We start from the raw sequence: 22,602 nt of genomic DNA on the forward strand, positions 1-22,602 counted from the left end.
TCTGCACTAAAGGAAATCTCTTGCAAGAAATTGCTGATATAGCAGGGTTTAGCGTGTGATGTGGCATTTCCTACTAAGTGGCTTTCTCTCAAAAACATCTGTGAGCACAACTGGCCATAAATATGTTGATTTGTTGACTTGTCACAATAACTATAATAATAATCTTAGCAAATACAAATTGGAATTAGGCTCATAACTGTGATAGATAGCATACCGAAAATCATGTGAATGAGTAGGATAAGCAGTGTTTAGATGCATGGAAGGTTCATAAGGAGATAAACTTGTTGAAGTTCCTGGAGACTGACTCTGAAATTGGTGATGATTTGTGACAGGTCCATAATGTTCCGGTTGAATCTAGAATTGCAAACACAATAAAGAAAGCAGGAAAATGTATAGTACTATAGTTTAAAAGTGTTTATTTCATGATCACCATACTCATGCAGCAGTAATGCAAAAAATAAATTTATCAGTATATGGTAATTTTCTGTTACTGAGTTCTCTGGTACAAGTGTGGAATTGCATATAATGGAGTACAAATTATTAAAGAGTATTCAAGAATATTCTATAAAGAATGAGTGTATATTTATACAAGTTCAAGTATATTTATACAAGTTCAAGTACATATCTGATCATCAAATTAAAAATTCAAGACTTTAAACCACTGAAAATCACAAAATATAAAATCATCTATCCTAATAAGGTATGTAAAAAATAACACATGTTGATAGATACCACAGTGTTCTGCTCACCGGTGTTCCAGGCTGTAGACTGTTTGGCTTCTGCCTTTCCTTTAGAGACAAATGCTCACCAGTAGATGAATTTCCACTATTGTCCACAACAGAAAGGTGAGGTGCCACACTACAATGAGGGGAACCTCTCTGGCTTGAGCTACTTGAACAATCTGTGACATCACTGCCAATGTCAACACCACTGTCTGACTGGCTTACCTGCAGAGACCAACAAAGATAAAATAATCATATACCTGGACAAGTGTGACACACTCCAGTGTTTGACACTTTGTAAGTTGGAGAACCTGCTTGCACGGCTGGATGCAGAAAAACATCATACACAGGACAAAGAAGATTGGAAAGAATCTCACCAAAGCAGACATTACAGAGTGATTAGTAACTATAGGAAACAAACTGTTTTCAAAGTTGGTAAAGGATGCACAGCTGCTTATTAAAAGGTGAATTTAATTTTTGAACACGGGGACTTCAGTGAATTAAAAACATACTTTAGTGTACAGAGCTCTTCAAGTCTCTAAAAACATGAGAAGTCAAATTTTATACTCATGTACCAGTCAAAACAATGCCTACCTCAATACTATCCTCAAACATGTCCAGAGGCTTGAGCCAAGGATCCATTATGGCAGTAGAGGTCACAACTGAGGCCCCTTGAAACATGGAAAACAAGAGCATAATAAAAATAAAAATTTACATACTATGCACAGGGGGGCAGTTTACAAAGGCAGGGCCCTACATAGTTACTACTTACTGAACACAAAATCAGAAAATTTCATCACTATCATACTGTATGTATGTATTACTTCATTTTATGAGGGTTGAATGCAATATCTACAACTTATAAATTATCAGCAGATGATAACATAGTGGGACAATGAATCAAGATGTGCTCTGTAGCTACTCTGGCAGAAATTAAGCCATGAGACTCGCATCATTTTCTAATGACTATTTTGAATATCAGTATGCTACAAATGTAAAAGACCATCATCACCTGGTTATACTGCGTAGAAATTTAAAAACAGCAGAAAACAGTAAATTACAAAAAATATTTTTGCAATTAATTTGGGAAGATATGCCCTAATTAATCATAAATAACTGAGATGTAAGGCTTACATTTCATTCAATGGACATATGAGATAGAATAACTAAAAAAGGGTGGCAATTCAGTTGTAGAATAATGATCTTTTAATTGCATTCAGGTAACATTCCTGCAATTATTATATCAACAATGAGTTTATGACTCGTGCATGCAGGGCAGCAAATTTATTCTGATACTTTAGTCATTATTGGGATGGTTTATTAAAATTTACTACAAATTAATTTTTGTAAAAACAGCAAAAAAGTGGTGGTGATAATTTCTAGTTTTTATGCCAGTATATTTATACATCATCCATCATGACTCCATTGTTTTCACGAGAAAGAAGAATTCTGAACCGTTGAATAAAAAAGTTCCTAGCATTTACGGCATACAGTGGTGTGAAAAACTATTTGCCCCCTTCCTGATTTCTTATTCTTTTGCAGGTTTGTCACACAAAATGTTTCTGATCATCAAACACATTTAACCATTAGTCAAATATAACACAAGTAAACACAAAATGCAGTTTTTAAATGATGGTTTTTATTATTTAGGGAGAAAAAAAAAATCCAAACCTACATGGCCCTGTGTGTAAAAGTAATTGCCCCCTGAACCTAATAACTGGTTGGGTCACCCTTAGCAGCAATAACTGCAATCAAGCGTTTGTGATAACTTGCAATGAGTCTTTTACAGCGCTCTGGAGGAATTTTGGCCCACTCATCTTTGCAGAATTGTTGTAATTCAGCTTTATTTGAGGGTTTTCTAGCATGAACCGCCTTTTTAATTGGATTCAGGTCAGGACTTTGACTAGGCCACTCCAAAGTCTTCATTTTGTTTTTCTTCAGCCATTCAGAGGTGGATTTGCTGGTGTGTTTTGGGTCATTGTCCTGTTGCAGCACCCAAGATCGCTTCAGCTTCAGTTGACGAACAGATGGCTGGACATTCTCCTTCAGGATTTTTTGGTAGACAGTAGAATTCATGGTTCCATCTATCACAGCAAGCCTTCCAGGTCCTGAAGCAGCAAAACAACCTCAGACCATCACACTACCACCACCATATTTTACTGTTGGTATGATGTTCTTTTTCTGAAATGCTGTGTTCCTTTTACGCCAGATGTAACGGGACATTTGCCTTCCAAAAAGTTCAACTTTTGTCTCATCATCCACAAGGTATTTTCCCAAAAGTCTTGGCAATTATTGAGATGTTTCTTAGCAAAATTGAGACGAGCCCGAATGTTCTTTTTGCTTAACAGTGGTTTGCGTCTTGGAAATCTGCCATGCAGGCCGTTTTTGCCCAGTCTCTTTCTTATGGTGGAGTTGTGAACACTGACCTTAACTGAGGCAAGTGAGGCCTGCAGTTCTTTAGACGTTGTCCTGGGGTCTTTTGTGACCTCTCGGATGAGTCGTCTCTGCGCTCTTGGGGTAATTTTGGTCGGCCGGCCACTCCTGGGAAGTTACCCCACTGTTCCATGTTTTTGCCATTTGTGGATAATGGCTCTCACTGTGGTTCGCTGGAATCCCAAAGCTTTAGAAATGGCTTTATAACCTTTACCAGACTGATAGATCTCAATTACTTCTGTTCTCATTTGTTCCTGAATTTCTTTGGATCTTGGCATGATGTCTAGCTTTTGAGGTGCTTTTGGTCTACTTCTCTGTGTCAGGCAGCTCCTATTTAAGTGATTTCTTGATTGAAACAGGTGTGGCAGTAATCAGGCCTGGGTGTGGCTACAGAAATTGAACTCAGGTGTGATACACCACAGTTAGGTTATTTTTTAACAAGGGGGCAATTACTTTTTCACACAGGGCCATGTAGGTTTGGAGTTTTTTCTCCCTAAATAATAAAAACCATCATTTAAAAACTGCATTTTGTGTTTACTTGTGTTATATTTGACTAATGGTTAAATGTGTTTGATGATCAGAAACATTTTGTGTGACAAACATGCAAAAGAATAAGAAATCATGAAGGGGCAAATAGTTTTTCACACCACTGTGTATTTTACACCCAAACCAACATGGCTGCCAAGCACTAAAAAAAATGAGATAAATTCAAAACAATGAATTTGTAAGCCAACATGGCTGCCAAGCACTAAAAAAAATGAGATAAATTCAAAACAATGAATTTGTAAAAATCTGACAACAGAGAACACCATGCCTTCAGAAATTCATTCTCTCCAAGTCAACATATACTAGGAACCGTGCTCTCCATATATCAAAGTCAAGTGATTGGTTTCAAAATTCATTTATGGTTGAAGCCACAATGACCATTAATACAGAAAACAGTTGTGGAGAAAATTATAAAACTGAAGACATTAAAGAGATCTTTATGATCCATCTAAATCTATTCTTCATGAACAATTACACATAAGCAAGTCTTGTGAAATTAAGCAACATAGAATACAATGTTCCAAGGAAAATACGAGGGTAATGAATTGGGGCTGTAAATAATAAAGAATTGTTTCATAACTGAGGATGAAACTTGAGAAATATCATGATGACCCAGAGTCCAAACAACATGTTAGTACATTTGAAGTATGTTGATATTATTATAACTCCAAATAAATGTAAGGTCTAAACCAGTGTCAGCAATGTTATGCAAACAATTTTTTATGATGTTGAGGACATAGTTCATATTACTTAATAATAAGTACATTTATATAGTACTTTTCTAACCTACTCAAAGCACTTTACATAGACAGTAGGGAATCGCTTCAACCACCATATATAACTAGTCAATATTATGACAAATGCCTTTGACATTTGCAGTTGTTAATGAGTTAAGACCAGTGAAGAAAGCGGTTGATCACCTCTCCCTGCAAGTTTTGCAAAGGCTGCTCTGCAAGACTGTGGATTTTCAGAGATTATACACCAGTCATAATCTCCAGACTTGGACTCACATGTCTGTCATTTGCTCTTGAATCTGTTAGGGCATGTTACACCAATGATGAAGGTGTTTAGTCAGCTAAAGAAGAGTAGTTGTTGCACAAGTAAGAGAAACTGTTTAATTTGAAAGGCATTGTGAATGTTGTAACAAGGGTAGAAAACATGGATTATGCCAAAAAATAAAACAAACTATTTATAGGTCAGCTCAAAACATTTTGATTATAAAAATAAATGAAAATCCCATATACAGACCTGTATCTGATGTTTTCCAGCTGTGAGATTCCAGCTTGCTTGATGTTAATTTTGACAACACCAGCCTGTCATCTTTATTCTGACCTTCTGGTAAAGCAGATTGAAGAGACCCCAAAGATTCCTAAGAACAGATTAACAAGTTGCTGATTTATGCTTAATTTTATTGCAATAATCAATATCACCCTGGAAGTTTAAAAGGAATTTGCATTCACTGTAAATGGTCACCATAAGATAGATGTCCCAGTACATGAAGTAAGTGGAAAATGTGGTTTATTATCAAGTTTTCAGAATATTTAATCACTAATCAAGTGAGAGCACAAGAACTGTCCTTACTACTGTACTAGATGCTAAAAGACGTTATTCTTAAAAAAAACTTTCTCAGTGTAGTATCTTGAATAGATTTGAATATGCATTCAAATATTGCACAAAAGCACAATTTTTTTTATTAATAAAGACAAGATCTGTTTAACTGGATGTCCTGAGATTGTGATAGCTTGCTTTAGTCATGCGTGTGTACCAAGTAAAAGACTGAATCAGAAGAAAATATAGTCCTCTTAAAGGATGAGCAGCTCAACACTACAAGTTAAGAAAGAACCTTTAAAAATTTCTCTTTATGTCGTTATTGATGCTATCAGTAACATTTCTGACTTGTTTTAATTTTAAGGGTGTGATTAGAAGTTTGTGTCCGTTTACTTCTCCCACTGTTGGCTTGTTGGGTAGTGTAACAATAACATGGTGTACATGATCTCAGGGTCTATGGAGGTCTTCTTTCTTATGGATGTTTGCATCTATCAAACAATTGTAAATGTATTTCATTATTTTTATTTACTATCTCTTAATTTCAATTGACTAACTCTTATACAATAGATAATATGATGTTACACTATCCAGCCATGTTTTCATTATTATACACTGCTCAAAAAAATGAAGGGACCACTTAAATCACACATCTGGTCTTGATGAACAAAATATTCAAGTGGCAAATCTTTGCTTTAGAGTAATACTGTGTAATTCCTCAAGAACAAAATGATGCAACAATGGTCAATGGAAACCAAAATCATTAACCCATTGAATGTTTGACTCAGCATCTTACTGGAAATCAAAGTTAAAAATGTAAATCAAAGGATGATCCAACTTGTGTGAATTTTAACACGGCAAGTCACAATGTGACTCAGTAGTGTGTATGGCCCCCACGTGCCTGTATAAACTCCTGTCACCGTCTGAGCATGCTCCTGATGAGATGGCGGATGGTGTCCTTGGGGATCTCCTCCTAGACCTGGATCAGGGCAAGTGAGTTCCTGGACAACCTGTGGTTCTACTTAGCAACATCAGCTGCATCAATACGTAACATCCCAGTGGTTCTCAATTTGATTCAAGTCTGGGGGATGTGCGGGCCAGCCAATGGCATCAATGCACCATGTTCAACACAGCATTTCCTCTTGCTTATTATTTAAGTTTTACGCCTTGTGGTGAAAAGCCGAGGAATACATTCCCTCCAGAAACACATACATCGAAATTAAGGTATGTTCTATTTAGTCATTGCCTAAAGCAGGTAATACTGACATATCCACTGGTGAAACATTTAAACTTTTTGCAAAGGTTTGTACATAATGCAGTGTTTTAAATTGCAAAGTAAAGTTACCCTTAACATGGTTTCGAATTTTCTCTTCATTTGTGTGTAGTACACCTTGGGAGTTATGAAAAATAAGCATTTGCTCATACAGATACAAATGAATGCCTTTGTAAACAATGTTTTTTTCCTCCTACCTGTAGCAGCTCACATCTGCCAGTCAAAGTTTTTGGTTTGCAATGTGACTGAATGTGGTAAAAACCAACTTTTGGATTTTTGAAGAACTTAGGATCATAAGGATAACTTCTTTGCACTGAATCTGAAAAGAAAACAGAATTTTCTATTCACTATTTGAATACTTACAATTTAAATTAAGGACAAGTGGATGCAAATTAAATCTTGCACACCTTTACAGCCTGGAAGTTGTAAGACATGGCGAGCCTGAACTTCTGCAATTGCCCGCTGAATGGCTGAGGCATCAGATGGCACCACTCTATCCAGCCGATACACTGCACTACTGGTGGGAGGAACTGGAGGGTTAATGCCAGGAGAGCGATCTCCTGTAGGCCTGTACAGAAGATAAAGAAAGAAAAAGAAATACAAGAAAGGTACGTTGCTTTACAGCTTTAGGTAAATTCTTAGCAAACATTCAAGAATGGGAAACAACAAATGAGGAAAAAGAGAATAGACAATAGTGTGAAATTACCTTCTACATAGGATTTTATTACAATAGGTGTCATTTAAGTTCTTTGTTCGAAATGTCATGAACATAAATTAGGTGAATTTAAAATATCCAAGTTTTCACTTATCCAGATTTCTACTACAATTCAATATATGAATGAAATTTATATATGGACAGTTGATAGGATGAAGTAACCGAAGACATGTGGAGAGTTTTCTACATAAATGACAAAATTAACGTGTTTTCCTTCAATAATAAGAATACTGCACTTTTAAAATTCTGATTCTTTTCTGCTCTTTTTTAGACCCTCCACTAATTCATCAATATTGTATTTTTTACCTTTGAGTCTCATTTAATAGAAACCTAACTTAATCATGTCAAGTGATAGGCAGTGAAAATATTTAATATGAAAAAAATAATCTATTTTCTTCCAATTTGTATTTTGGATGTAAGTTAATATAAAAGTTATAGAATAAAACTGTTGGTCATTAGTCTCAGATGCAATTGTGCACACTTGTGCAATTCTGAGTTTTCTCCAAACCTAGTAATGGCTAGATATTCATCAACCCTTCTTTAAGCTCATGTGATCATGTCAGAATTTCTCTTAAATTATATGTATATAATCTATCGGACACTTCACTTTGGAAAAGTTACCATCTAACCCAGTACAGGCCTAAGTATTTAAAGAAAACATTTTGACACCCCCATCTTCACAATCCAATGAGGAATAAAAAAAAGAGCTTCCTAAAAATACAAATTCAGGCATGGTTAAAATACGCAGGGGTTATACAAAAGGTTATAAGCTTACAGAAATTACAAAGATGTATCTGAACATACTTCATCAATGGCACTATACCTATTAGGTCTATTATTTGTCTCATTCCCATGTGTGAAAAACTGTCACCCAATTCAATTATGTGCTCACAGTTCCGTGTGAGAAGACTGCTAACAATTTTAACTGATACTTATTTTTTTAATGAGAAAAACAAAATCTCCATGTATGACGTTCACGTATGACTCATGTTGCATATGGGGACATCTTCATTAGTACTTAAAGTGCTTCAAAGATAGGAAAACATACTTTCCGTCTAAGAGCTTTGTAGTGGTTACTGGTGAACTGCTAGCTGCAAATAAATAAACTAATTAACTTAATAAATGAATGAGCTCAATGCAAACATACATTTATGGTATGAAAAGTGTTATGAAAGAATAAACTGAATTAACTACTCATATTTCTGTCCAATACAGTGCAAAACAAGTAGCAAAACAAACAAAAGTACTGGGACCAAATACAGTCGTTGAACGGTAAATACTTGACAATTTGAGTACTATGCAAATTAAATCATACTTGTATTATAAATGGTAAAACAAAGAAACGCTATAAAAACTGTCTCATTCAACAGTATATTTAGATGCACATGTTATCTCCCAATGAAGCCACCGCTGTCTTCCAGTATTTAATATTGCAGACTTAGAGGCCATTTAAGCTATAAGGCCAAGTTCCAGGGATGAATATCTTTAGACAGGTCTTAAATATCAAAGCCAATCATAAGTAATTCTAAAACTGCTAAAGAAGCTCCACATTTTAGTCATTAGAAGCTTAAGATCTATTTTTTTTTCAGAACCTTAATCACTTGATTCTGTGTCAATGTTCAGATTAGGAAGTTTTGATTGTAAAACAAGCTCATCACTGAAAATTTTAGCTACACATCAAAAGGTATTAAAGGCATGTCATCCCAGTAAGGATTGTAAGCAACTTGAATCTTATATAATATTAACGTAGCTGGACATAACAGGTAAACTAATTTAATTATTAAAGACAACTAGAAACATTAAATATTAAAGGGAACTACTAAGACTAAAACATGTCACTGACAAGTCCAAAACCTTAACAAATCTTCTAAGTAAATAATTTTATGGAACATCTTTCTGGAAATAGTAAGAAATGAAACCTAAATTTATAAAGGTATTGTACTGGTTTGAGCTTCATGTTAAAAATATAGGCTTTTAAACAGGAATGGCCATTGAAATAATTCCTATTTTAATTTGCCATTTTTAACCAATACACTCAAATTCATACTCCAAAATATTAAAGATTAGCAAGGATAATATGATTAAGGAAAATTCAACTCACAACAAAGTTAGACAGTAATGCAAACTAATAGTGGAGTTAAAAAGGTAGATTTTAAAAGGGATTGTCTCCGTATTTTTAATGTACATAATTACTAACGGCAGCTGCATCTTGTTATTATGCTGCGAGCTAAAAAGGCTGACCTATGTTGAGGCAAGACTAGTACCAAGACAGAAAAGAATTAAAATCAACCTTGTTTCTATTGTGTTCATTATTGGCTTAAAATCTAGACAATCGACAGAAAGAATGGATTTCTGTATTCAATGACTGTTAATGAAACAAAGTACAGTAATGCATATTGTTGCATGTAACTAAAATATGGCTAACTGACAAAGAGAACCACTCCAGTTTGTTAATGCCTAAATCACAATGTATTAAAATATCAGACAAAACTACTGTCTCTGATTGATGAAAACCATACACTGGTGCTGGATAATTACTAGAAAAAAAGTTCAAGGTATGGGCATTGCTTATTGTAAAAATCATTTCAACTGTCAGTGTATATATGAGTTAACACGATAAAAGAATTCAAAACCATAAAACAAAAAAGCTAAATAACACTGGCCATTTTAAAGATACATTTTTTTAAAACAGTTGCATAATCTACACCACTTTGGTTGCGATTATTTTGTATAAAAAGAATTTGCAATCAGAAGCACTCTCCAGGCATACCAAAATGTACAATGCGACTTCTTAGTGTTTTACTGCAATTTCGTTAAGCCAAATCCCATATAGGAAACGGGTCTAGAGTAAAGCAAATGCTCAATACACTAACATATTCAACAAAGCTGGCACTGTGACAAGCAATCACATATCCAGTTTGAAAATTCATTAATATAGTTAGGACTGTGATTGGTAGAACCTAACTAGGTACAAAAGGGCAGCGCAATTCTTGATAGTGCACCTGATCCCAAAGCACAAACTAACTAAATACACCTAAAATGCATGTAAAGGGTTAAGGAAGGAAAAGTGTCGGGGGAAAAAAATAAGAAAGAAAAAAAAATACACAGAGAGCATCACCACAGACTTTTAACTATATGCCCGTCTCAAGCTGGGAATCAGTACTGTGAACTAGTGCACTACTGTGCTGTGAAGGAAATCTTTCATTAAAAAAAAAATTACAATGCCTCACGAAACTTTTTAAGAGTAGTACTGTACTGAAGTATCACAACTCCTGCAAAAGCTAGATAATTAGAGACTTTTGATCTTAGTAGTCAATGTAAATAAAATGTTATGCTATGTCTTGAACATTGCAGTTTTCTTTGCGTCATTTCTAAGGATCCAGTATATGGAAGGTTAAGAGTATATTTTCTTTTCAGTTATATTTTACTTCAAGAAAATAAATCAGAGGGACATAATTGTTTCCTTTGACTTCACTGCCAGGTGAAATGGCTTGCTTTGCTTAAGTTACATTGTGAGTCAATAATGTGGACTAGAATGCAATCCTTGTGCTTTTAAACATCAGGCCCAAATGTTCCTAGTCACAAATGTCACTTCTGAACAGACACAGTAAACCAAAGTTTTCTTTGAGGTTTATGTAAAAAGACAACTTATGACTAAACTCCTTCCTGCACTGGAATATGAACTAAGAATGAATATTATTTACAAAATTAAGCACTGTGTAAAACAAAAATTTATTTTTATTTTGGCTTAAATTATTATTATATTTCTTATTAGTGACTAACTATTAAATGAGATTTTCTTGCACAAGATGGTATTTCTGGTCCCACTATTAGGCTCAAAACAAAAAGAGGTTATATTTAAATATGCTTATTTTTGTTGCGTTAATTTAATAGACTGGGGTTCTGAGAACATCTGGGCCAAAGCAGGAACGAAGTCCCGGATAGGAAATTGGTGCTTACACGTTCTATTTAAAACAATTTTAACTCAAACAGTTACCTTACAGTTTCATGAAGGCTGTTTAAATTTGCAGTTCAGTCACTAAGGAATTTGCATGTTATGCTATCTAAGGCGGTCTTTAAACAAATTTACATAAATATGAAAAAAGCTGAAGATGGTCACCTTCATAACTGCATCTATTGAAAAGTTGTAAAATACTTACATTAACTCTTCACAAGAATCTCAAGAAATAACTATGAAGAGGAAAATGCATTAACCCTGTTATTCCTCAAACACAGATCTACACTGTAGATTAACAATGAGTCCAACGCTAACCCTTGATTGTACAATGTTCGAACTGAGTTGCCACTCAAATTATTCTTTTAACTCATTCTCTTGAATATCTTTACTTTGCTGTGGCACCTATATTCATTAGATTAAGTTTTTTTTATAAAAGGTGAAACCATCATGACTGGAATTAGTATGATGATCCTTAATTTATGATAATACAAACAGTACCTCTCCTCTGTACAGGAGAAATCATCCAAATGCAGTGTGAAGTACAATTACATTAAAGGTTAGGCGTCTAGAAAACAGAAACAAATTACATCTTCAAGTTTTGGGGGACCTGAAATTCATAATTACAACCATCCTTTATCTTACCCTTCTTACTTTTGTATAGAATCCAAAAAGCAAAAGACATTAAGAATATTTCACGGCTGACAAGATAGTGTGATGCATATAACCAAATAAGGATTAGGTTAGTATGAAGAATGGGAATAGCTTGAAAAATCTCTGTAACAACTACACTGGTCACTGACAAATTAACGCAAAAACGAACAATACTGGGAACAGTACAAAAATGTATGACTTGATGACTCATGTATGAGAATACAGTAGTCTAATAATTATACAAAACTTTAACAAAAGAATTAAAGGAAAACTAAGGTGTGGGCATTTTCAGTATCAATACCATAAAATATAAAGGTGGCAGAATGAAAAAGCTATTGTCTAAATTTACAAACACTGAAGAATATGCTTCACTAGCAACATTTAACAAATAGCTGAATTAAAAAACACAAGTAATTATGTTGAAAATACACAAGCTTGAAAATGAAACTACAAATATATACTGTTCACTGGTCTAACTTGCTGTAAATTTGCCCAGTATAAAATATTTTGAATAAATTCAAGAAAGAGACCCTAAACAGGCTCCAAAGTTTTGTTTCATTTTTTACTTGTACATGGAAACAAATTCTAACAACTCTGTGAAGTGTGTCTGGCAAACCAAGAGATTCTGTTGGCAAATATGCCATTACAAAATCACTTACGTATTTGGGTCAAACCATTTTTTCCATATTTTAAATCACACTGCTATGTTCAACCATGCATACAATTTCTAAAAATGACTTTTTCTATTAAGATAAGGTAGGCTCCACAAGGCAACCAAGAAGTTCATAAATAAGACAAACTGAAGTAACTATATGTGGAATAGAGAGATATGGTGTAAAAGATGTTTTATTTACATATTATAATAGATTGGAAAGCAAAAAGAAAAAAAAAATAAGTGAATTATATTTCTGAGAGTCTTTTTCATTTTCCTTCTATCTCAGAACAAAGAATGTCCCCTTGAAAGGAAATATTGTGCCACCATCAATGAACTTTTAACACTTAAAAAAAACTTCAGACAGCTCATAAATTTACTTAAGGTCAAAATTAGTAAAGTTCATGAAACAATTTTAAGTACACACTGGAGGTACTGGTATACCAGTCCAACAGTCATCAAAATAACTCTTATTTTTTATTTTTTAACTTGAAAGCTTCACTTTAAGTGTTGAAAAAAATATTAGATTGTGGCATATTCTGTGAAAGCCACAAGTAACAAATACTAAAATTGTACAGGATCGGTGTCCAATTAAATGTTTGGTTCTTGCCTTATTCTTTGTTACTGGGAACTGATCTTAAATACTTTTAGAAAAAGGAGATTTATTACTTAACCTATTTGCTAAAGAAGTTTTTGTTCACCAAACTGTCAAGACCAAGCACAATCATAAAACTAAAGTAGAAAATTTGACAAGAACCTATATTAGAGAACTTATGATTAAATATATTTCGGCTTTCAAGATGTAGAATAAGAATACAAATATTTTCATATATAAGGATTGAAAATAAATATGATTTAGGCCACAATTTCCTGTTTTTTCATGAAAAGTCTAAACTTACATTTTCAAATGAATGCACTTAAAACATATATTCAAATAAAATATTTTTGCAAATAAACCTAGAATAGATGCATTGTAAGCACAATCTAAACACAAATCTTGAGGGGAAAAAGCATTTTCAAGAAGAATGCACTATTTCAAATCATTGTTTTAAATAGGTAAACACAAAATTTTTTTTCAAATTTATTCAAATCACTTGCCACTTTTGTGCATGTAGTTTACACCAATACGCCATTTCAGTTTTTCTTCAGGTGTCTGGTGTACTCCTACATCTCTAAAAAGGTGTACATTAGGAAATACAGGCTAATAAAATGATGGGTTTGTGAGTGCTCCCTGCAATGGGCTTTTTTTTAGGTACTACCAAAATAAGCTACAGCTCCCTTGCCACCATGAATTAGATTATGCCGATTTGAGAATGTTATGTACAATCTGGGTATTAGTTAACTTTACACTGTATAAGCATAATCACAATAGCCTTGTGGGAACACATTTTTTTGCACAACTGCATAACACACACTCCCATTAACACATACTAAATCTGCAAAGTTAAAACATCACAGCTGAACAGGGATGAAAACACCAACTAATCCATGCATGCATTCTTTGAACCTGTTAGGAACCTACATTTTCAATCAGGTGCAAGACAAAAAAAAAAACAAACCTAAGCAAGATGTCAGTCCAATGCATAGCATAACCAACAGACATGTGTTAGGAATGTAAAATGAAAACCAAAAATAAGCATAACCAGAATGTGCAAACTCAGTACAATGACCAGGCTATCGGCTAAACTTAGGCTACACAAGATATGCAGAAATTTCTCTGCCAGTGCCCTATACAAGCCTCTGGAAATTATTAACCAACATTCAAGGACCTAAAGATGAAAACGAATGAAGGCTGTCAAAAAATTCAGTGGCACACTACCTGATCTGTTTTGAATATTTTATGTTTGTAATTATCAATAGTTTGTGCAAATTACACCAATCTTGCATTTCTTCAGCAAGCGTAACATTTTTCTGGTATACCCACATGTTGAATAAACACTTAGTAAATAAAATAAATGACTACTTAACATTTTCTTTGCTACTTTTTTGTTTTATGTTAACTTTACATTTTACCAAACACTCAACCAAACTAAAATCAATACAAAAGTTACAAAAAGAGCAGGACTGCAAAATGTTTATCAACCATGTTTGGGGAACAGAGTGTGTAATATTTTGATTTAATTATATTAAGAGAATTTTGCAGAAGATAACACGGGACATAAAGATATTCTGTGGCATGGACTAAATTAAGTTGCCAATGACTAACTTCTCTTCATTAAACTATGTCAATACAAGTTTCCAGTATATTGGCATATAAAAATGTTTTTGTTTCACAATCAAGACAGAAAATTAACTTAAAAGAATTAAATCAAGAAACATGGTGACATTACACCAAAGAAATTCAAAGTACAAGCAACTTCCTGAAAAATCCATGTGTACACAATTTTTACGTTGATGCTGTAAGTTCGTATTGATTACATGACTCCAAAGTTCCACATTACTGGTAAAAAAAATTATGCTAATTGCGCTAATATTTAGTGTAGTCTATCAGGGAAAAGCAGCAAGAACATACCAACTACTCACTTTCTTCTTTATAATAATGTCCCTAATAACACCTCAAGCAGAAAAGCCTGCTCCTCCAGACAGTGGATATAAAGATGCAATACCCACTCTATTATCTGGGGACCAGGACTGCTGCCACCTGTTCCCCATTCTGAAAGGTTTCCTCCTTAAGATACCAAATGCTAATGATGAAGAAATCAGGAAAGCTACACATGAGTGGCTGCAAAGGCAAGACAAAATATATTATTTGTGTGGTATATTAAAAACACTGCAGCACTTTTAATTTAAGCATCTTTTGTAAGCAAATATAAACAATCTGCATGTTAATAAAATATAATGTAAGCCTTTTTATCAAGAAATAACAGTCCTATTTTAATGGTATTCTATTATTGCTAACAGTTAAGTGTTAATATCTGCTTCATAAAGAATACTTAAACTAAAATAAAACAAAGGCTACTTGAGTGCTGTAAAAATGTATTAGTGTTCATGGGAATTATGAGATAAACAAAACTACTTTACCTTCATAGGTGAGGTGCAAAATGTTTTGATAAAGCAGGAAAAGTTTACACCTCTATAAAGAAGTACAAAGTTACATTCAAAATAAGACTTAGCAGAATAAACAATCTTCCAGAGAAAGGCACACTTTTTAAAAGAAATTAAATCTGACAATGCAAAGACAATTTCATGGTAAACCTCAGGCTAATTTGGATTCTTATCCTTTATTTAAAAATTGTCAAAATAAAAAATCTTTCCTTGCAATACAAAAAAACTATACAAGAAGCACCACACAGCCACAGTCAAAAAATACCTGTGCTACTAGAAGTTGGGGAAGAATGCTGCTCAAACTGTTAAACTGAGCTAGCATGGTCACCTACTTCTTTAAACATAATAAATAAAATTAAATGATACAGTTAACTGCATTGCTTTATTTTAAAATATGCTTTGTAATGGAGAAATACGCTTATTGAAGAAAGTACAGCATTCTTTTTAAGCCTGAACGAACGCTTCCTCAGACCATTAAAGTTTAGGCCTTTTCCAAAAGACTGTGGACCTCGAGAGCTCCAACTCCACTGAGGAGGTTGTCGCTTTTATACATCAGTGGTAACATCTGGTTATGCTATGGTTAAGATCAGGGTTGGGGGAGAGTTATCTGACTTAAGTTAAGTAAACCAAATGACAAAAACCTATAATGTAATTGGCTGAACAGCGGATCTGCCGAGTTGGGCAGCTGGATCCACCTCAAACTTTTCAGTTTCAACAATGTCTCATTCAGAAATCTCAGAAAATGTTTTAGTAATAATTTTTGCATTGTGATATTAATTAAAATTCATCAATAACCTGATACCTAGCTTCCAGAATCCAACATGCTCAAGAATTCTATAATGTAGTATTAAAATTAAACAAAAACCCCAAGATGAACGAATTAGGGGTGCTCAACTTTGGTCATGGAAGTCCATATTGTCTGTTCAACCCAATTTTCTTAATTATAAGCCAATTATTACCATTGAAAGAGTTATTGTCCAAACAAGATTTTGTGCTCTATTTAAGTTAACTCACTTAAGATTTCAGTCTATTAACTACTTCTTTTCGTCTTGTAAAGCTGCATTCATTGTTTAAAGTGCTTTTTTTTTTTGCTTTCTCAACTAGTTGCCATTTCATAACAAGTTGTAAATGACAAAGAAACCAGCAATACATCATCTAACTCCGTCTCATTTACAGCCATTTATGTTCCTCATACAGTATCTATCTTAATAAAATAGCTGAAAAAAAGTTAAGAGGGAAACCGCAAGACTGAGAGTCCAGGCCACAAATCATTTGGATTACATCACTGGAAAAATCTGCAATATATGACCGAACATGGCGGAAAAAAAAAAAACATACAGAGCCATAAAAGTAAATAAGTTCTGTTATGAGCAAGGATGAGCTCCTAATTAAGCAATTTATCTGAACCAAACACTTGCAGCCAATATACACCTGTAAAATTTAAAATTCAAAATAAATTACCCAGTTAATATGTAACAAATTGCTTTGAAAGCCACCAACCAAGCAATTTACTACTAATATGGTGTAAAAAAAAGTAAAAAAATAATAATTCCTAAATGCATTTACAAAATTTAAAGAAAATTTCCTTCTTATATTCCTGGAATGGCTGAAATTAGCTCTTTCTAAAATTACAAAATTCTCAAATGGGCACTGTATGTCTTAACATAACTGTACATATGTAACTAAAAAGTCAGTATTCCTAGACTAATTTGACATCATAACTTAAACAGGTCATAAATATATTGTATTTATATTTAAAATGACCAGTGTACTACACCACTTTATATCATTGCAAGCTGTCGTTAGTCACCTAATTAAGGCAGATGTGAAAATAAACCAAATGCCAGTGAGAAGTATAAAAGCAATTATACATAATGTTTAATTGTATATTCTGACTACTTTTTGGGAACAGTCTACAAGCCACTGCTTATATTAAAGGGGTGAATATAATATTTGAGATGGATGAAAAACGTGAATATGAAAACTGTTTATGAAATGAAATTTATTAGCATCTAAGGATATGTATGATGCACCTCTGAAACCCCAACTCATGCTCCAATCAGCTGCATAAACCATGGAATAAATTGCAGAATATTCCTGTTATTCTAGAAGCATAGTGAGGTCAACGTGACCTTCTAGTGCTCAGAAGAATATGGCAAAAATAGGATGAAAATTAAATGTCAACTTTGGACTGCTGTAATTTGACACAAAGTTTAGAATTGTATGTAAATATTTATAGGTTTCTGATTCTTTTAAGAAATTTCTTGGATTTTAACATTCCCAGTCTACAGTTCCTTGCAAAAATTAGTCAAATTGTGCATTTTCTGACATTTCAAAAAGAAAAAAGTAAATACAACTATGACAGCAAACACAATACAAAAATTCATTTTTATAAAAACATTAAAGAAGAGTTACAATATATTTAATAGAATGAAAAAAAGGAAAATATAGACTAAATGCAGTATCTGCAAACATCTGGGCACCCTTTCAGTTGTAAGGCCTCAGAACTCAGGTCGTTAGTCTCATCTCATCTCTCTTAGCTCCATAGATTTTAGTCTGGTCAAGAATGGTCATTAAGAATAGTCAGCTGATGAGAGATAGTATAATAAATTGACTCTCCAAACACTGTTTAACACTTACCTAACATGTACTCTTCTAAGCAAGTGACTGAGGATCTGAAAATTAAACTAACCGATGCCTACAAATCAGGGGGAGGCTATGAAAAGATATCAAAGCACTACGAGATAGCATTTTTTATAGTCTGAAATGGTCAAAAAAGCAGTTAAAGTCAAAGGTAAACACTACATCTAGAAGACCAGGGAAATTAAAAGACAAAAAAAGAAAAGCTTGTATGTTGTTGCAGGAAGGGCAAAAAATGCAAATGACTGCAAAGGACATGCAGACATGCTTTAGCTCAGAAAGTAGTGTTGGGTGGTGCTGCTCTATTGTACAAAATTGCTTACACAGAGATGACCTTCATGAAAAAGCCATGTGCAAAATAACTGAATAAGACAGAGGCATTTATTTATTTGTCAAGTACAGAGGTGGATTAATTACGCTTTGGGGTTGTGTGTTAATTCATGACATAGGAAACAGTGCAAGTACAGGGAACCAAGTTCTCAACTAATACTAATAAATCCTTGGGAAGTATGTAAGTCAGCCAGGAAACACAGTGGAAAAAAGTCTTCTACAACAAGACAACGATTCATAGCACACTTTAATTCTACTATAAAGTACCTCAAGAAAGACAAAGTGAAGGTTTTGTAATGACTTTCTCAGACCCCACACTTTAAAATCCACCCACAGATTTTCAATGATGTTCAGCGTGCAGTGCATGCAAGACATCCCAGGATTATCTCACAACTGGAACTGATCTGCAAGGAACAATGGGAGTAATTTTCCAAACCAAGAATTCAAAGACTCACAGCTGACTACCAAAAATGTTTGCAAAGCGTGTCTTTTGCCAAAGCAGGTGTCACCAAGTACAGACTAAGCAGGTTTTATCATATTTTTTCCCCCGTTTAAGTAATTATTGTTGTGTAGCTGCCTAAGCGTTCTATTTTTTTCTTGAAATAACACGTAAAAAGAGTTGAATTTTTTGCTTGAAAAATTATGTATTTATTAAGTCTGATCTTACTTCTGTAAAACACTAATACAAAGCCAGAAGAGCAGAAAGTATAATGATACAGTACAAATAACAATAATACTGTACATACTGCTAAAATGTGTTCTTTGGTATATCCTGAAGCACAGTGAAATACATAATTCAATGTCACAGTCAGGACAAGTAGTGTGATTCCATGTGGACTTTCTTCCCAGACTGATCAGCTTTTGAACACCACACTGCATACGTGCGATTAACACGTCATATTTGGATTCATCAGAATCACTTCTGATTTCAATGTCTGAAGACAGATTCACTTCGTCATCATTGCTCGTATCACAGTCAACAGTGTACAATACGGGCTGCTGAAAAACATTTCTTATGAAACAACATTATGAAGTTAGGATAAGACACGTCTACACCGTTGCCTGGGTAACACTCGAGACTGTCACTTATGCAAGACACTCCTATATTGTTTCACGCACTACTCTTTCAGCACTGTTTTTACAGAGTGACACTTGGATCCAACCCTAAGGAGGTTATATAAATTATAATTGTATATTAACATTTAATTAAAATGTCATACATTGTGAAAGTTTTATTTACTATTTCTTTTTTTTTATTTACTTCAAATGTCAACAAAAAATTTTATTTGGGCAGGGGTGTCCAAACATTTGACTAGAACTTTTTATATAATGCCTTGATACTTACATTTGAAAGAAATGAGTATCATCACACTTAAGACAACATGAGGCAACACTGAAGAATAATTTGTAAATTATGTGCCTGTCTGCATTCAGTATCTTGCATAAAAATTAAGCTCAAGTCTTGAGTATGGTATCATCAAGCAAGCAAAATTAAAACTGTTTCACACTTCAGCTGTTCTCTAAATCCAAATGGATATTAAGGCATTTAGGGTAATCAACTTCACTATGTAAAATAAAAAATAAAAATACTGACACAAAACACATCTGGAGAAAGATAACATCAGATCACTGTGTAACAATAAAGTGTAATCAAAACTAGTAGGTTTGTACTCTTTTTCTGGTATTTACTCAAAAGATCTTAACCTTCCAAGGATTTTTTATGATCATGTTTAACCAAAGAACCTGTCTTCACTTTTTACAGCAAACAAAACTAAATTATGGACTTTATTACCTGAAACTGATCTCAGCAAGACAGAATTACTAGTGCATGTGAAACATTTGAATGGACCACAGTAGAAAAAGACTAGCAACACTAAATAATTCAGTATCGTTATATAACATTTTTAACTAGGCTCTTAAGATAGGAAAACAGTGGAATGTCAAGAGACCTGGGGCCTCATGCATAACGCCATGCGCAGAATTCGCACTGTAACATGACGTAAGCACAAAAGCCAAAATGTGCTTACACAGATGCAGGAATCTGAGCATTTGCCAACTTCCCCTTTCTTCCACTACATAAATCTCGGTCAGCGTGAAAAGTAACGCATGTGCATGCGCCTGCTGCCCCACCCCAACTTCTACCAGAATTACGCCTTTCAATATGCAAATCAATATAAATAGCCCTTAAGCTCAGCGTTCTGTGAAAAGACAATGGGAAAAGCACTGGGGGAAAACAGAATTTCAGCGAATACCAAGTGGAGGCAAACAAAAATGCACCATTTGTTGGTTTAAACAGTGGTATAAACAACAAAAGGAAGTCAATCGAGCAACATAGCGTGTTGGAGAAACTCGAAAGCTCAAGTTCACAAAGTCGCGTGAGTGTTATATGAAAGCTTATTAGGGTACAGAGAAAAAAAAAATAGGCACACAGTGGGGAAAAAAAGCACGAAATGTCAAGTTTAATCTCGAAATTTCCACTTTAATCACGTAGTTTTATTTTGTCATTAAAGTAGAACATCATAAACTTCATCTTAAAATCATTTAATTTACTAGTTTCTCAAATCCCATCGTAACTAAAGTAGTACGTCAAATGGTTTTTGTATTTGATCTTCTATGTGCTCTGTGTGTGAATTACTACGTGCTTCTTAAACGGGCATTCTCTTCCTCCGACAGGACACAGAATCCATTACATTCGTGATACTGTATTAAAGCTCTTGGAATAATTTAAATACTAAAATGTATACGTGATATAATTTTCATGATGATAGGAGTTAAAGCATGTTATTAAACATGGGAACACGGTGGCACAGCGATTGTGCACGACCTTCAATGAAATAATTTATTGCAGCAGTACGTATCTTTCAAACGGACTAACCTCCAATTCCTGTCCTTTTCTTTCTCCAAATACTCAATCGCCACACATTTAGCTCTGTAATAGACATTATGCCATCTGTAAGCTTATAACGCAGATTCTTCAAAACGTTTAAGGAACATTGAAATCTCTTCGTAGTACACGTTTAATTATTCTATCCTTCATGCCAGTCCCAGTGAAGCATACAGTGCGAGGCAGGAACAATCCGTGAACGGAGCGCCAGATCCTTGCTAGCGTAGCAACACCGTGTCCTTTAATTATAAACAACACATATTATTTAAATGAAGTTTAAGTTTTATCTGTATAATAAACATATTTTGCTGCATTTCATCTTTAAAATGATATCGTCATCGTATGTAAATACGCGCTTTATAAAGTGGCTCAGGTTGTGCAATATTATAACTGTAGTACTAGTTTACAGTGAGGTAATTGTACTTATAAGTACAAAGCGTTCTACAAGGAGCAGTTGATGGACTGATAGAGTGCGTTTATAGTTCTTGGGATGAAACTGTTTCAGAATCGCGAGGTCCATGCAGGAAAGGTTTTGAAGCGTGTGAGCAGCGGTTCAAATAGGAAGAATGGCTGAGGCAGCGTGTGCTTGATGCTGTATACCGATAATTCTCTTTCCAATCAGCTGCGATTCCCCACTCAGATATAGTGATATAAATATTCCGAGTGGTGCATTGAGAGTAATATGGAAAAAGATTATCCGCTGTGGAAACCCCTCAAGGGAGCAGCTGAAAGAAGAAGGTGCAGTGAGAGTAACAACGCTACAGCAGCTATGGTATAGTTTGACCATTCTGTGGACCATTATATTGTTACAGGTTAATTACAATCAGATGCCTTAAACTAATAAACAATACACGGTTATTTTAAGTTTATTTATACAGCCACCGCAGGAGGTGCATCTTAAAAAGAAAGATAAACCACACAGGAACAGTAGCACTGCTTTGATACTGGGTGCCAGTCTGCAAAACTGACCAGAGAACTGGTGTACAACAGGGTATGAGGTACCGTGGAAATGTGCGTGGCTTTACGGTAAGTTTAGGTTTTATACATCACGATTTGAATGTGGAAACGTTCTTACGCAACATTTCTGTGCATATGCACCGTTTATACATGAGGCTTCTGGAGTATTGTATAAAAATTGATGAAACTTGCACATGTAGAAACATGGAAGAACATAACCTTCTACCTGAAGTAGGAACTCAAGACACACT

General features: G+C 34.3%; 1 protein-coding gene across 4 annotated transcripts in view; it reads right to left on the bottom strand.

Annotated features, from left to right (window-relative positions):
* The window catches only part of prrc2a (proline-rich coiled-coil 2A), a 141,071-nt gene that overhangs the window by 12,006 nt on the left and 106,463 nt on the right, over positions 1-22,602 (bottom strand). For 3 of the 4 annotated variants that reach the window (XM_039768775.1, XM_039768776.1, XM_039768774.1), the window contains exons 17-22: positions 6,927-7,087; positions 6,717-6,838; positions 4,950-5,070; positions 1,317-1,393; positions 750-947; positions 215-354 (exon numbers count right to left, since the gene is read on the bottom strand). In XM_039768775.1, coding sequence (XP_039624709.1) covers positions 215-354; positions 750-947; positions 1,317-1,393; positions 4,950-5,070; positions 6,717-6,838; positions 6,927-7,087 — 819 coding nt within the window. Of the gene's footprint in view, positions 1-214; positions 355-732; positions 948-1,316; positions 1,394-4,949; positions 5,071-6,716; positions 6,839-6,926; positions 7,088-22,602 lie in introns of those variants that run through there. The other variant, XM_039768777.1, reaches the window with a different exon arrangement.

Source organism: Polypterus senegalus, chromosome 11, assembly GCF_016835505.1.
Source record: "Polypterus senegalus isolate Bchr_013 chromosome 11, ASM1683550v1, whole genome shotgun sequence".
Taxonomy (NCBI): Eukaryota; Metazoa; Chordata; class Cladistia; order Polypteriformes; family Polypteridae; genus Polypterus; species Polypterus senegalus.